This window comes from Sitophilus oryzae, unplaced genomic scaffold (assembly GCF_002938485.1).
Source record: "Sitophilus oryzae breed Bouriz unplaced genomic scaffold, Soryzae_2.0 scaffold_1614_pilon_pilon, whole genome shotgun sequence".
NCBI classification, from domain to species: Eukaryota; Metazoa; Arthropoda; class Insecta; order Coleoptera; family Curculionidae; genus Sitophilus; species Sitophilus oryzae.
Window position 1 is genome coordinate 2,886,588 of NW_022146297.1, and position 15,123 is coordinate 2,901,710.

Below are 15,123 nucleotides of genomic sequence, written 5' to 3' on the forward strand. Positions count from 1 at the left end.
TCTGTCGTGGTCGCTGTGGGTACTATGCCATTTCTGGTAGGATCGCTTTTTTTCTTCTATAGGTTTTTTTAAGTTTTCAGACCACCATTCTGATTTTTCCGTCATTTGCTTATCTTGTTGCCCTAACGCTTCTTCAGCTGCTTCGTGAATGCATTGTTTTGTTTGTTCATACAACGTTTCAGCGTTTACGTTGTCCCTTCTTATATATGCTAGTTTATTGGCTAGTCTTAGTTTGTACAGAAATCGTGTCGCCTCTTGCATAAAACTTTCTAAATTGTATTTTTTTGTTTCTACTTGTACGAATCTGTCGTGTATAGTTCTATCTACTACAGTGTAAATCTTTCTGTACTCTACTACTGTTTTTGATACCACCAAATGATGGTCCGATCCACATTCTGCTCTACGGTAAGCCCTTACGTCAATGGTTTTTAGTTTTGAGTTTTGTCGCTGTATCAGATAGTCAATTATGGAGCGTAGCTGGCGAGTTGGTTGAGTCCACGTAAACTTATGAATGTCTCTATGAGGGAAGAAGCCGTTCACAATTTTTAAATTTAGGCTTTCGCACATGGCTCTTAGCCTGAGACCATTGTCGTTGGTTGACCTCTCTCCGTACTGCCCCACCACTGGGCTATTGGTTTCTGTTCCCGTTCTTGAGTTGAAGTCTCCCAGTAAGAATAGTTCTTTATCGTGTTTAATGTCGGATATTATGTGCGTTAGTTTATTGAAAAACATATCTTTTGTTAACGGATCCGCATCGTCGCTAGGGGCATATACTCCTATTATTATCATTTGTCGGTGGTTTTTGTGTATTTCGACTTTTATAATTTGTTCGTCTATTTCGTCCCAGCTTTTTATGTTGTTTTTTAGTCTTTTGTGTATAGCTACCGAAACGCCTCTTTTTGCCCTAGTTTCCTTGTTTACACCACTAAATATGTGGATGTACTCTCCCACGGTCTCTGTTCCTTTGCCTTTCCTTCTGGTCTCCGTTAGCACACAAATGTCGATCTTCATTTTATTTATTTCACTAAACACTTCTTGTTGTTTGGTCCTTATACCTTGCACATTCCACGTGGCTAGTTTCAAAGTCCTTTTCCGTAGCGTTTGTCGTCTTCGATTTGATCCGTCCTGGTTCCGAGGCTTTTGGTCGAAATTTTTATCAAGGTAATTATTTTCCGGATGACAGGGTGCTAGCCCGTCGTTACATTTATCAATATAATTATTCAATATGATTATTATTTCCTATCGTGTGCCTAGCTAGTTCATCGACTTTTTCATTGCCTTGGATGGCGCTATGGGCCGGTACCCAGAACAATTTACATTTGTTCCTTCGTGCCAGAGCTCCCAGTTCCTCCAGGCATTCCCAGACGAGTCTCGACGATCCCTTTAGGCTCGTAAACACCCCAAGTGCTGCCTGAGTCTCTGAGCATATATTGATGAGCTTATCTGAGTACGCCACGTCTGGCGTTCTTACGGCAAAACTGTCACAGCGACACGTATCGTAGACGGTCAAGTTGGTCTTGGTCTATTTTATGGACATACCAAATATCATTTAAATCGGATGATTTTGTCGCCAATGATAATGGGGTTTCATAGTGTACGAAACATCGTAAAAATATTATGAAAAAAACATAAAAACATAACATCTGCGTTAAAACAATTCTATAATAAATGAGAATGTAAAAGTTGTTACCTATTAACATAAATCGTTATACAAAAAAGCAATCTTGAACTCTTAAATTAAATCTTATACTTTTAAATGTGTTATCAAGGTTAATCATGTTTTTATTATTATACTCGTTTAGATTAGCTTTAACAAAAATAGAAAAATCCACCAACCTGTATGCTAATTTTAATTCTCTGCCCTGGTGAATAGAAGAGATTGATTAGCGTGCTTTTGTTTAACGCCGAGGTCCATGTTAGCCGGAAGTTGAATTATAACTTTGTAGGATGCACCACGTTCTGTTAGAGCCATTCATTTATTATTATAACGGACAGTTTATTATAAACGCCGTTAAGAACAATAACGAAAGATCTAACAGCTTTCGGAAAGTATCTATGGCAAACTTAACGTGAGCTCTTTTGTCTGCCAATTTTCGCAATAGATAGAACATTAATAGAATAAAATGAATAAAGCTAACCGATACTTGATGGATATTTATTATCTTTGGCATTGAAAGTTTTACGTTTTAGAGATGCGATATTATCAATAGGTTCTTTTTAAAATTTAAGGGGCATTCAGAACCTCGAAATTAGTGAATAAATTAGTATATAGTTTGAATTAGCGCAGAAATTTGTTTCTCTAATTTCAATATAAGCATTCAGAATTTTAAAATTAGTGGTAGTATTTTTCAATCATTAAGCGTCATTCAAAACCTCGCAATTAGTGGTTTCAATTAACCTAAAAGTTTGTTCTTTTAATTTTAATGTACGCATTCAGAACAAAATCAAAATTAGTGGTAGACATTTTCAATTAGTAGAAAAAGTTTTCAAAATTTTAACTTTTCGACTAATTATACTTCAAAATTTGCGAAAAATGTTATTTTGACCATTGATTATCTTCCAACAAGAGAAATTGTGGTTAGAAATCAAAAGTTGATTGTTTTATAAGCTAAATATTAGGCTTTCTCTATGGATACAACTGACTAACGCAAGCTGTTCCTTGGATATTCTATTAATTATTTTAATGTGTTTTTAATTCTATTAATTAACATTGTGAATAATCGTAAACTAAAAAGTATAAAGTGTAATTGAAACCACTAATTCATTCCACTAATTTGGAGATTCTGATTGAAGCTTAAGCATTCAGAAAAGTTAACAAACATTTTCTGCTTCTTCTGAAAAAGAAGGTTCCGAACGAGGAAAGGTTCTGAACGAGGCTTTACGAAGTTTTATTACGGTCTATTCAAACACATTTCAGTCTCAATCATTATCATAGTTATTAATGATACAAGTTCGATACGAACATTATAATTAAATGCGTGTAACGTTAAGCCACGAGGCGTTAGCCGACTGGCTTAGTTACACAAGTTTCATTAAAAAGTTCGTATCGACCGTGTATCATTCAAAATTTAATCTACGACACGACACAAGGGACGATCCAAAGAGATTTGATTTAATTTAAAATATCAGAGATATCCTCATAAAAATTAAAATTCAAAATTATCAGGTGCCCATATTAGTCGACGCCGTGGTAATCGTGCTTGTTGATTGTTTCCATTTTGACTTTGACAACTCAATTATTGATGTTCAATTTTGTGTTAAACGTTCAGTTTTAGCAAAAAGCAAAAAATAATATTAATATGGGTGATTCTGATTCTGAAAGTGTCCCTTCGGATATTGAAGGCATTGCGCAAAACGTTGTCGATTCCCTACTTCCCGAAAAATCAAGACAAACGTACGAGCAAGCCTATGTAAAACTTGAAGATTGGTGTAAAGGGAAAGGAATCAAGAATAGTAGTACCGAAAAGGTTCTCCTGGCATATTTTGAACATCTTTTAAAACATAGGAAGGCTTCATCACTTTGGGTATATTATTTCATGCTACGTTCATTAGAGGTTCATCCGAGGTAACATACCAGGCACATCCGAGGTAATCACAATAAAAATATTTTTAACACAACGTAGTTCCCTTTCTTTCATTTAAGTTGTTTGTTATACAGTATATACAAAATATTACCTCTTCAACTTTGTTGACGAACATGGGTTGTTACACTACAGTATCTTGTTTGCTGCTAAGACTAATCTGGACGAGACCTACTTGGTTTACGCGGAATCTGAACCCCCGGTCCTCGGCCATATTATTGTCAATGGCCTATCAACTTGGCGAGTATCTAAAGCGACTCTTACTCACGAGATATCCGATTTCATCTGGCACCGAACTGGCTTGAATGGACAATTATGTGTCAATAGATTATACCGTATGATCGAAAAAAACGGCGTCAGCGATGGCTATGAAATGAAGATCCGTGTGGTTTTTTATATGTAAATTTATATAGGAAATGTCATTTATCGTCATTTCTTAGCCGCTTTTTTTTTGATCATACGTTACATTATTGAATATTATCACGAGCTTCCAGACGGTCACCGAATGCCCCTGGTTGAAAGTGATAGACAATGGTGAATTATAAATTAATTAAATCAAATCAATATTTTTTTTTGGATGTTATCCTGTTATTTTTTCTCGGGTAACCTAAGTAATATATCATTCAAAATAATATTAATAAAGTTTGACTAGCAATAATTCATAAACTTTGAATTATCGTATAAAGTCAGATAATATCAAATGGATTAATTCTAGTTTTCTAACGACTTGTGTTTCCGACTGTCGTTATAACCCAAATATCATCTTTAACAATATTCAATTCACGATTTTACCATTGCTTATTCAAAATCATGTTTTATGTTTTGTCAGTTTTATACATTATCTCGAAAACTATAAGAGATAGGTATATGTTAGTATAATAAAACAAATTATGAGATATGAGAGTTATTATGAGATATGTAGTTTCCAAAAATGTAATAATATACTGGGTGTTTCATTTAAAATAACAAAGATGCTACCACTTTTCAAACGATCCGGCAACACTGTAACGCTAATAATATTTTAGACAGATGGAGCAGGTGCCTTTATATAAAAATTCAAATTTTCAAAACAATCCTCCTATCACCGGTCCTCCTATTACCATCGTCGCAAAGTCGGTTACCGGTAGCGGCTAGACAGTTAACTTTTGATGCATAAGGATATTTAGAGATTTTCAATTTTTTCTTTCCATTATAAGCTTAAAGCTACCTAAAATTCGAAATTTGAAGTCACATCTAGAAGTACCTTAGAATTTTGATGATCTGTCAGTGAGTCAATGTCGAAATTAAAGAAATTTGACAAGCGATAATTCATAAATTATGAGGTAAATTTCTAGATATTTTGGTAACCTAGCCAGCCACATATAAAGGAGACGTAAGGCACGATCTTTACACTTGTATTAAAGTTAGTGACAATAAAGCTTCATTCAGAACCTCCCAATTAGTGGAATAAATTATTGGTTTCAATTACACTTTATACTTTTTAGTTTACGATCATTCACAATGTCTAAAAAACACAATTAAAATTAATAAAATATCCTAGCAACAGCTTGCGGTAGTCTGTTGTATCCATAGAGAAAGCATAATATTTAGCTTATAAAACAATACATTTTTGATTTCTAACCAAAATTTTTTTTGATGTGTGATAATCATGGTACAAAGAATACAAGGTATGATCGATAGCGGCTCCAATTTCGTTCAGTTCGCGCATACCACCTGTGACGTCACTAGGAAAATAATGAATAAATAAAAAATAAAGAAAGTTGACAGGAGATCTACATTTTTTGGGGTTATGGTTAAGAATTGTTTATTTTTAAGACTTTTTAGTTCGTTTAATTTAATAATTACTAAAACCAGCAGTTCCAAAAATATATTTAAAAATAATTATCTATTAACATGGATTTGGACGATAATAATAGGTAAGAATACTAAATTTATTTCTATATTCGGTATAAAATTGTTTATTAGGTTTTTAGTTTGCGATGTTTATGGTAAATAATTTTCATGTTCATTGCCTCTGAATTCACATGAGGACAGAGATGAGGATATCTATGGAAAAGTAACCACAATCGAAAAGTAGAAAATGCCAATGCAGATGAATGTATTGTAATTGTGATAGAAGTAATTCCAAGGGTGAAGTCTATTATAATTAGTGACCTGTGCTTCTTTTTATATGTAGATGTTTCAGGTTAGAGAATAAATCGGTTCAACGAAACCCAAAATTTAGAGGAAGTATTTGCATACCTAGAATATGACCATCAAGGATTATATAGCTCAAATTTCCTTTAATGGTAGGCAATTATTCAATACAAATTAACTTTTTAAGTGACTGAAATATTAAATAGTTTACAATATGGTATATCACTAAAAATATATTACTTTTAGGTACAATTAGTGCCCGATACATTTCAAAAATTAGAATATTATTTTATATTAAATGAGGTGTTGTACCAACAATCAATTTATATTAATACCGGAGATTAAAAAATAACAGAATAAATAGTTCTTTTTTTATACTACAAAAATAAACTATAGAATACAACAGTATTTAAAAAATAAATAAAAAGTTATGTCCCGGCCGAGATTCGAACTCAGGTCTCTCGCTTCCTAGCCCGACTCCTTACGCACTGCTCCACAGTAACTTGCTTAGCGATAATTCAATGACGGTATATAAACAAAAAAACAGGTTTATAACAATATCTTGACGATTTGAACTGGCGCGCGGAGAGTGCTGACCAATAGCGCCAGTTATCACCTGTGACGTAGCGACCAACCTGCGCAATATCATACCGTGTATTCTTTGTACCATGGGTGACAATTATGGAGTCTAAAAGGAGGAGGCGAATCGAACGCAAAAATTATGGGCCCAGTTTTTGAGATCTAAATGAAGTTCGAAAATCGCCGTTAGGGGCGCTTGTGATGATTGGGATACTAGAAATACACAGCTTCTTATGGCAAGAATAACTATTTTGTTATAAATTATAGAGCCAAGTTAATATTTGGGCATATTTTTACCAGAGTTAGCTTTTAGAAACGTGGTTTTTCTAATTGAGCAATGTGCGTGGCTAAAATTGTGAATACAAAACCTTAAATTTGAGTTTGAAAAGTTAGTTAGGTTATATTAGATGCCGGTTTAATATATCCTTTTCCTAAGTTGATATTATAAAAATGTTTTATTATGTGGTTCTTTTTAGTGCATACACGACCGAAGAAACATATAAGCTGCTAAAATAAATCTTCCCTAGAACTGTTGTACAAAAAAGATAGAAGTTCCAGCAACAAATTTATCACCAGTTCAACCTTTGATTTGATGTAAACAGTAATTGTTTCTTGATGAGAAATGCGAATGAAATAGTTTATGGTGTGATTGTGTTAGTGTTTTATTAATAGTTTTGTTGATGCAGTTTAAAGGTTCATAGTTTTTCATTAAAACATTTGAAATTGACATGTTTACATGCAGTTTAGTGTGATACCATTTTAATAAACATTAAAATCTTTCGAACTAGTAGTGGTTTTATGGCGATTGACAGATTGAATAACGAAAATTAAGAGTATTTTATCAGGAATAACTTAATCATAAATGGAAACTGAAGACGAACGTTACCATTGCACCCTTTGATCGGTGTTATCTATTCCATAACTTTTTATAGCTGAAACTAGAGAGTAGGTATATTGAGCTGAAACGTTTCCTGTGTTCAATAGCGTTTTTTCTAGCGTTGAATTGTAAGTTTTAATGTCATTAGCAAAGTTTTGCAAATTGTCACTGTTTCGTAGACAATTAAATTCAAGATATATTATATTCAATGTCACCTAATAATTGTAAAGGTTTTTCTATTGATATTCACTTTATTAATATAAGGTAGGTTTGTAAATAAAATATTAATGAATAAATAATGTACTCAGTTTATTTCAAAAGCACAAAAATACAGAGTTGTGAATATGTATATACGCTGACTTATTTCATCATATAAATATTTATTTAGCAATATTAATACATTACAACTTTTGTTTCTATTAACTAATTCCACTAAATTTAATAAATAAAATATACAATATATAAATTTAATATACAATTTAGCACTTAGATATTAAATATCTATATGTACTATGCCAAAAAATAAAACAGGAACATCATATTATATCAAGAACACAAAAAATTACAATTTAAAAAAAATGCATTCTAAAAAAATACCTAGCTACAATATACCTACATATTAATTTAAAGAGCTTATTCATATTCATAAAAACTATTCTAAATGGTTTATATACACAATCAAAAGTATCAACCACAATACAATAATTTTCAAATTATTTCTTATTATTCCTCAATGAAAAAGCGTCTTGCGACGGCTAGTCAAAAATCTAAATAATTTTTATAATAATTTACAATCTGACATATGCAAACTATTTTTTCAAATTTGTGAACATAGTAACTCTACTGTCTGTAACATCAACTGGCACATTAGTAATATCACGAAGAATTTCATTCTCATTCTCAAAGTTAGGTTCTGAAGTTTGATTTTCAACATGATTAATAGGCAGACCTTTTACTTTTTTTGAATTAGAAACTTTTTCAGTTGCTTCACTCCTTACACATGGTGGTTTCCTCTTTCTTTTATTACTAGAGAAATATGAAGGCAGGTTAGGAAAAATTCTTGGAATTGAACCCTCCTTTAATAATGGTCTACCCCGCTCAATTCTACTGATAGTTCCGTCAGTTAATTTGATCTCATAATGAGTCAAAATATCTTCATCTAGAAAATGTAGTTCACAAACAGCATCTTTGCTGCTAAGTGTCTTGTCTGATCTGGGTATCGCCTTTTGCCACTGCTGTAGCAAGCTAGGATCCTAATAAAAGATATATAATTGTTAAATAAAATAAAAAAAAAACATTTTTCACTATTAAAGCTGTTATTTTGAGAATACGATCTTGAAGTATAAATATTTAATATTCACTTTCAATAGCACTGTTCAAACTGTGGTTAATATAGGTACATGTCAACAGGTAATTTTAGCACCTAGTAAGTATTAAATTATTTTAATTTTATAACAAGGCCTCCTAGGTTATGTTATACACATGTTGATTTTAGGCTATATTTCCTATTAATTTGGTTTATAATTTAATCTGTACACTGACAGTATATAATTTTAATGTTTTTCTTAACATCTATCCATAATTTTTATAAATAAATAGTCATACTACTTACATTAGGAGCTTTGAAAAGGCTTGGGTTTCTTTCACCCCGTTCTTTATTTGCCTTGTTTTTATTGGGATTCCCACTTGTACAGCCAGGTACAAAGCAATTTCTACCACGACTCATTGTTGTACTGCTAAAAATTCAGTAAATTAACTATAAATTTTATTAAAAACACAATTAAATCGTATACTAACAATGAAAATGTAGTATCCCAGTCGATCGCAGTGCCTCTGCTGTCAAACCGAGGAAGCTGCTTAAAAGTGGGGACAGAAATTTCAAATTTGCCCATTGCCGATAAATCTCCTTTTTTAAGCCCTCCATAGTGACAATCAAAGGCCAAAATGACATTGCTCGCAAGTTCTGAAGTATAATTAGTGGAAAAGTCAAAAGTTTTTCTGCTTCTTCTGAAAAAGAAGGTTCCGAACGAGGAAAGGTTCTGAACGAGGCTTTACGAAGTTTTATTAAGGTCTATTCAAACACATTTCAGTCTCAGTCATTATCATAGTTATTAATGATACAAGTTCGATACGAACATCATAATTAAATGCGTGTAACGTTAAGCCACGAGGCGTTAGCCGAGTGGCTTAGTTACACAAGTTTCATTAAAAAGTTCGTATCGACCGTGTATCATTCAAAATTTAATCTACGACACGACACGAGGGACGATCCAAAGAGATTTGATTTAATTTAAAATATCAGAGATATCCTCATAAAAATTAAAATTCAAAATTATCAGGTGCCCATATTAGTCGACGCCGTGGTAACCGTGCTTGTTGATTGTTTCCATTTTGACTTTGACAACTCAATTATTGATGTTCAATTTTGTGTTAAACGTTCAGTTTTAGCAAAAAGCAAAAAATAATATTAATATGGGTGATTCTGATTCTGAAAGTGTCCCTTGGGATATTGAAGGCATTGCGCAAAACGTTGTCGATTCCCTATTTCCCGAAAAATCAAGACAAACGTACGAGCAAGCCTATGTAAAACTTGAAGATTGGTGTACAGGGAAAGGAATCAAGAATAGTAGTACCGAAAAGGTTCTCCTGGCATATTTTGAACATCTTTTAAAACATAGGAAGGCTTCATCACTTTGGGTATATTATTCCATGCTACGTTCTGTTATATCACTGGGGAAAAATACAGATATTAGTATAAGTACGTCCATTTAATTGCGATAATTGATTTCGGTCAAAAAGATCGAGAATTTTAAGAAAAGAAGACATAACTCGTTTTTTCTTGGAAACCGATGATAAAACTAATTTCATGACAAAAGTTTTATTGACAGTGGGACTTGCGGGAGCCTGCCGGCGGCGGCGTATCGAATTGCAAATCTGCAGCTGCAAGATGTTAAAGATGAAGGACAATGCATTCATGTCATTATTCCATTTACGAAAACAAAGATATCACGAGATTTTTTTTATAACGAAAGGGAATGTTGAAGGAATAAATATGGTGGAAATGGTTGGAATATATATAGCTATGCGGCCAAGCAACACAGAGCATACTCGATTTTTTGTGGGGTACAGAAATGGAAAATGTATTAAGCAACCCGTTGGCATTAATACTTTAGGAAAAATGCCGTATAAAATAGCATTGTTCCTAAGGCTTCCAAATCCAGAACAATACACTGGACATTGTTTCCGTAGATCGTCTGCGTCGTTGCTTGCAGATTTAGGAGTGGATTTATTAACTGTTAAAAGACATGGTGGCTGGCGCTCTAACACAGTGGCAGAGAGCTATATAGAAAATTCCAAAGAAATAAGAAAAAAGTGTCATGTAATATTTTGGTAACATTTCTGGCAATGATGGGTCTTCAACAATAAATTTACTTTCTAAAGATTCAACTCACCTGTCATCGTCTGGAATTAATTTAACCAATTGTACTGATATTACAATTAATTATACGTTTTTGCTTGTTTCTTATTTTAAAATTTGCCTGTTATTATGAATTCATAATAGCACTAGTGCTATTATGAAAGCCATAATGACATCCAAATGACAATGTTAAATGTGTCATAATGACATTGTCGTAGATTAATTCATTAATACTCCATGATTATATCGATAAATGAGGTCTAAATTATAAGAAAATGCATTTTCTACAAAAACTTGAAGATATAGGTAGAATGTAGAATGTTTTGGGTGGGGTGTTAATCACTGCGACCTTATATACAGATCTAATATATGTTCCCCTTTTTTGAGTTATAACGGGTTATACCTCATCATACAGTCACAAAGCTTTGATAAAAACCAGTACCCGTACCAAAACCGTACCTCATCATCCGTACCTAAGTTTATGGCACGAACGGTTGTCGTCTCGGCGCACTCAGTGCATAAGGTGTTGTGGTGTTTCCCAATTTCCCCCACAGAATCTGCATACGCCTTTGTTTCTCAGCTTCAAAAGAGATGCACTTTGGAGATGCATCTGATTCACGTAAAATATACAGGGTAGTCCATTTAAATTAAATAAGTCTTTATTATTGCAACACAAAATGTAGTATACAGGGTTGTTCACCACATACAACACGGAGTATTGTAGCTAAACGATTAGATTTTTATAAATTGTAAGCTTTGGGTTAGTTGCAGGACTATTAGAGCTACAATTTAAAAATATTTTTACAAGATACAGAGTGTCTCAAATAAATAAAAAATATCAAAGTTGTATTTTTTAAATGGAATGCCCTGTATATTATTACATTTTTAGTTTCTACGATTAAAATATAGGTAAATTTGATTTATCATACTTAAACCTTACCGTTTTTGAAATATTTTCAATTTTGTGAAATTGCAGTAAAAATTTTAAGGCTTCATTTCTCCAAGGGTATCAAAGTTTTTAATACTATATATTTACTGAAGTCTATTTATTGATCAGTTATCGGGTTGCAATAATAAAAACATTACTACCTCATACAGAGTGTCTAAAAATTTATTTTAAATTATTTCTAGCTTTAAACGGCAATAACTTGTTTAATTTAAATAGAACGCCCTGTATATTTTAGGAGAATCAGATGTACAATTTAATTGTCTATCAAATTATATTACGCCACTTTTTACCTATCTCTTCAAGTTTTCGTATAAAATGCATTTTCTTATAATTTAGACCTCATTTATCAATATACCCATGAAATGGGTAGATACATTTTAGATTGTTTTTAAAGCAACAAAGGTCCAAAATGTACAGGCTAGTAATATTATCGTTTTTAGCAAAATGATAATATTACTAGCCCACTTCTATGCAAAAAGAAAACTATTTAAATCTTTATAAAAGAGTATACCATTAATTAAATATACCACCATTATTTCCGCCCAAATACTAATTAATTACATACTTAATTATGTTCGTTAATAAATTATTCTAAATAAATGTGGATTTCAGAAATCAATATAATAATAAGTTATGAAAACGAATGTCTCTGTTGTTATAAATAAGCATTTGCCAAAAAATGAAATATCATTTTTAAGGTGTTTCTTTTTACCACACTGTCTAATACACATACAAAATTCAGTTTTTTAGTATTTGGAGTAATTATTATTATTCAACGCAAAGGGTCAATTAATGTAGTTTGAATACTGGAATCGTATTAATTGGTCCTCTTTAACAAATATTTAAACAGATTCTTTTTAATTTTTAATGAAATAAACAAACTATGTCGACAATATTAGTATCTGTACTCTTTAAAAATTTGGTAAGTCTTTAAAAATAATCTAAAATGTCAGTATTCCATGGGTATATTGATAAATGAGTTTTAAATTACAAGAAACTGCATTTTCTACGGAAACTTGAAGAGATAGGTAAAAAATGGTATAATACAAGATGATAGACAATTAAATTGTGCATCTGATTCTCATAAAATATACAGGGTGTTCCATTTAAATTAAAGAAGTTATTGCCATTTAAAGATATTAATTATTTAAAATAAAATTTTGGACACTCTGTATAAGGTAGTATAATTTTTATTATTGCAGCACAATAACTGGTCGATAAATAAACTTCAGTAAATATTTAGTATTAAAAACTTTGATACCCTGGGAGAAATGAAGCCTTAAAATTTTGACTGCAATTTCACAAAAGTGAAAATATTTCAAAAACAGTAAGGTTTAAGTGTAATAAACCTTTATCAAATTTACCTTTATTTTAATCGTAGAATCTAAAAATGCCATAATATACAGAGTGTTCAATTTAAAAAAATATAACTTACAATTTGTAAAAATCTAATCGTTTAGCTACAATACTCCGTGTCGTATGTGGTGAACAACCCTGTATAGAAAAACTTCAGTAGAATATAGTTTTAAAAACTTAAATACGCCAGAGAAATGAGGCATAAAAATTGTTACTACATTTCGACAAAGTCGAAAATATTTCATAAATGGTAAGATTAAAGTGCGGCAAACCTTAATTAAATTTATCTTTATTATAATCTTAGAAACTAAATCAAATATCAAAATAATTTTAAATTGTAGCTTTAGTAGTCCTCCAAATATCCCATTACTCCCAATTTAAAAATTTTAAAAATCTAACCATTTAGCTGCAATACTCCGTGTCGTATGAGGTGAACAATTGTCGCAATATTCACGGGATTTTTAAAAAAATGATCAGAGGTGGGCAAAGGTCGAACGAGTCGTTCATTTGAACGAGTAATTTTAAAAATGAACCATGAGATTCGATTCAGTGCTTAGAATACGGTTCGTTTAATTGATTGGTGGCCAGCACGTATCCATAAAATTTGAACGAACGAGTTATAAAATAAAGTCCTGAGAATTGAATCGGATCACAATGCTATCGTTCGTTTCTACAGCTTTTTCGTTCAAAGAGTCGTGAGAATTGATTCATTGCTTACAATACGGTTCGTTTAATTGAATCATAGTCAGCACGGATCCATAAAATTTGAACGATGAGCCGTAAAAAAGAGTCTTAAATAATTGAATCGGATCATAACGCCATCGTTAGTTTCTACGGCGCAGCGCGGCGGTGATAAAGACAGAGAGTCGGGCACTAATATTTAGACTTGAATAAAAGCCCTAAACATAAAATACAAACGATAAGAAAGTTATTTACAAGAAAAAAACTTATTTATACTGTACTTAGTGTGGGAGTATCTGTAATGCATTTAATTTTCACGTTAATATTTTTGTTAAAATAATATTTACCAACTATAAACCATTAAATGTCGGACTAAAAGACGAAATCGTTATTTTATTCAACTCGAAATAAACATTGTTGGCTTAATATGATAAAAAAACGTCGTCAGCGGTGGTTATGAAATGAAGATTGATGTCATTTTAACATTATATAGGGAATGTCATCGATATTCATTTCCAAGCGAACTGGACATCATTTTATCGATCATACGGTATTATAAACTATTTATTATATAATTATTAAATCGAAATTAAAACATGCTAAAAATATTAAATTGGTATTAAGTAGTCTTTAATAAATAATACATACCTATGAATTAGATTGATAATTTAATATTAATGGTAAAATAATCAATCCAATTACGCCAGTGTCATAAAGTGTTGAAAAACAAATAAAAGAACTGTATATTTCTTTTTCTGATCCTCTAAGTAATTGTCCGACCAAATTATCGCTGTAGTGCCAGTTACGATTCTTGTTTTTATGAAAGGTAAATTGTACATGTGGTTCGTTCAAATGAACGAATCGTAGGAGTCGATTCAAGATGAGAAATTGAATCATGTGATTCGATTCACTAAAAAGAATCGTAATGCCCATCACTAAACAGAGGTGTAGAAATCACTTATGCAAATAATTCTACTCGCAACGTCACTTCAGATATTCCCTAATAGTCGATTTTCATTTAAGGAATGGCTTGAAAACCGCCATTGTCAAAGCACCTGCCGTCATTGTTCCTCCCTATTATAAATGGGTGACCGTACCGAAACGTATTGCTTCCTGCTAGCGTATAACTCAACTTCCAGCTAACATGGATCTCGACGTTGTTAAACAATGGCATGCTAATCAATCTCTTTCCATTCGCCGAATTCGCCGGCTCAAAACTATGCATCCAGGCCGTTGCAGTTTGTTTTATCCACGGCCGACGCTTGGGTTTTATAATGGCGGGTTATTTGTCGGGGAAATAATGAAAAATGATTATAGTTATTATTGCTTTGAAAATAAAATATAAACGAATACATTTCTAGTGGAACTCACTGAAAGGATATAATGAGAGATTTTAAAAATAGTATTTTTTGCTTGAAAGTAAAAGCCTTGTATATATATTTTTAAAGTAGATCAACCTAAGAGGTTTATAGACTAAGACTATTAGATGGCAGGACCGGTTTCCCTACAGAAAAATATTTTTTGTTACTCTGAATTTTGAAAATAC

The 15,123-nt window shown here is 32.0% G+C and overlaps 2 protein-coding genes and 1 long non-coding RNA gene across 4 annotated transcripts in view; 2 read left to right on the forward strand and 1 right to left on the reverse strand.

Moving 5' to 3' along the window:
- LOC115880085 (limbic system-associated membrane protein-like) overlaps nucleotides 1-15,123 on the forward strand; it is a 548,835-nt gene that overhangs the window by 98,552 nt on the left and 435,160 nt on the right. The gene's annotated exons all lie outside the window — the stretch shown is intronic.
- Nucleotides 6,401-7,124, forward strand: LOC115880068. The gene is made up of 2 exons (XR_004049801.1): nucleotides 6,401-6,684; nucleotides 6,773-7,124. It is a non-coding gene; the product is annotated as an uncharacterized LOC115880068 (long non-coding RNA).
- LOC115880067 lies at nucleotides 6,618-9,098 on the reverse strand. 2 transcript variants are annotated; one of them, XM_030897194.1, is made up of 3 exons: nucleotides 8,971-9,098; nucleotides 8,786-8,906; nucleotides 6,618-8,426 (listed from the first exon to the last, which is right to left on the reverse strand). In XM_030897194.1, exons 1-3 carry the CDS (start codon nucleotides 9,063-9,065, stop codon nucleotides 7,983-7,985), a joined length of 660 nt encoding a protein of 219 aa, XP_030753054.1. In that variant the 5' UTR covers nucleotides 9,066-9,098; the 3' UTR covers nucleotides 6,618-7,982. The 2 variants fall into 2 exon arrangements, with proteins under 2 accessions (XP_030753054.1, XP_030753053.1); XM_030897193.1 differs by having other exon boundaries at nucleotides 8,786-8,909.

Coding starts and splice junctions, on each gene's coding strand:
- LOC115880067 (XM_030897193.1), bottom strand. CDS start 9,065: ATGGGCAAATTTGAAATTTCTGTCCCCACTTTTAAGCAGCTTCCTCGG. Junction 8,910..8,970: donor TGGGATACTACATTTTCATT/GTTAGTATACGA, acceptor CTGAATTTTTAG/CAGTACAACAATGAGTCGTG. Junction 8,427..8,785: donor GCCTTTTCAAAGCTCCTAAT/GTAAGTAGTATG, acceptor ATCTTTTATTAG/GATCCTAGCTTGCTACAGCA.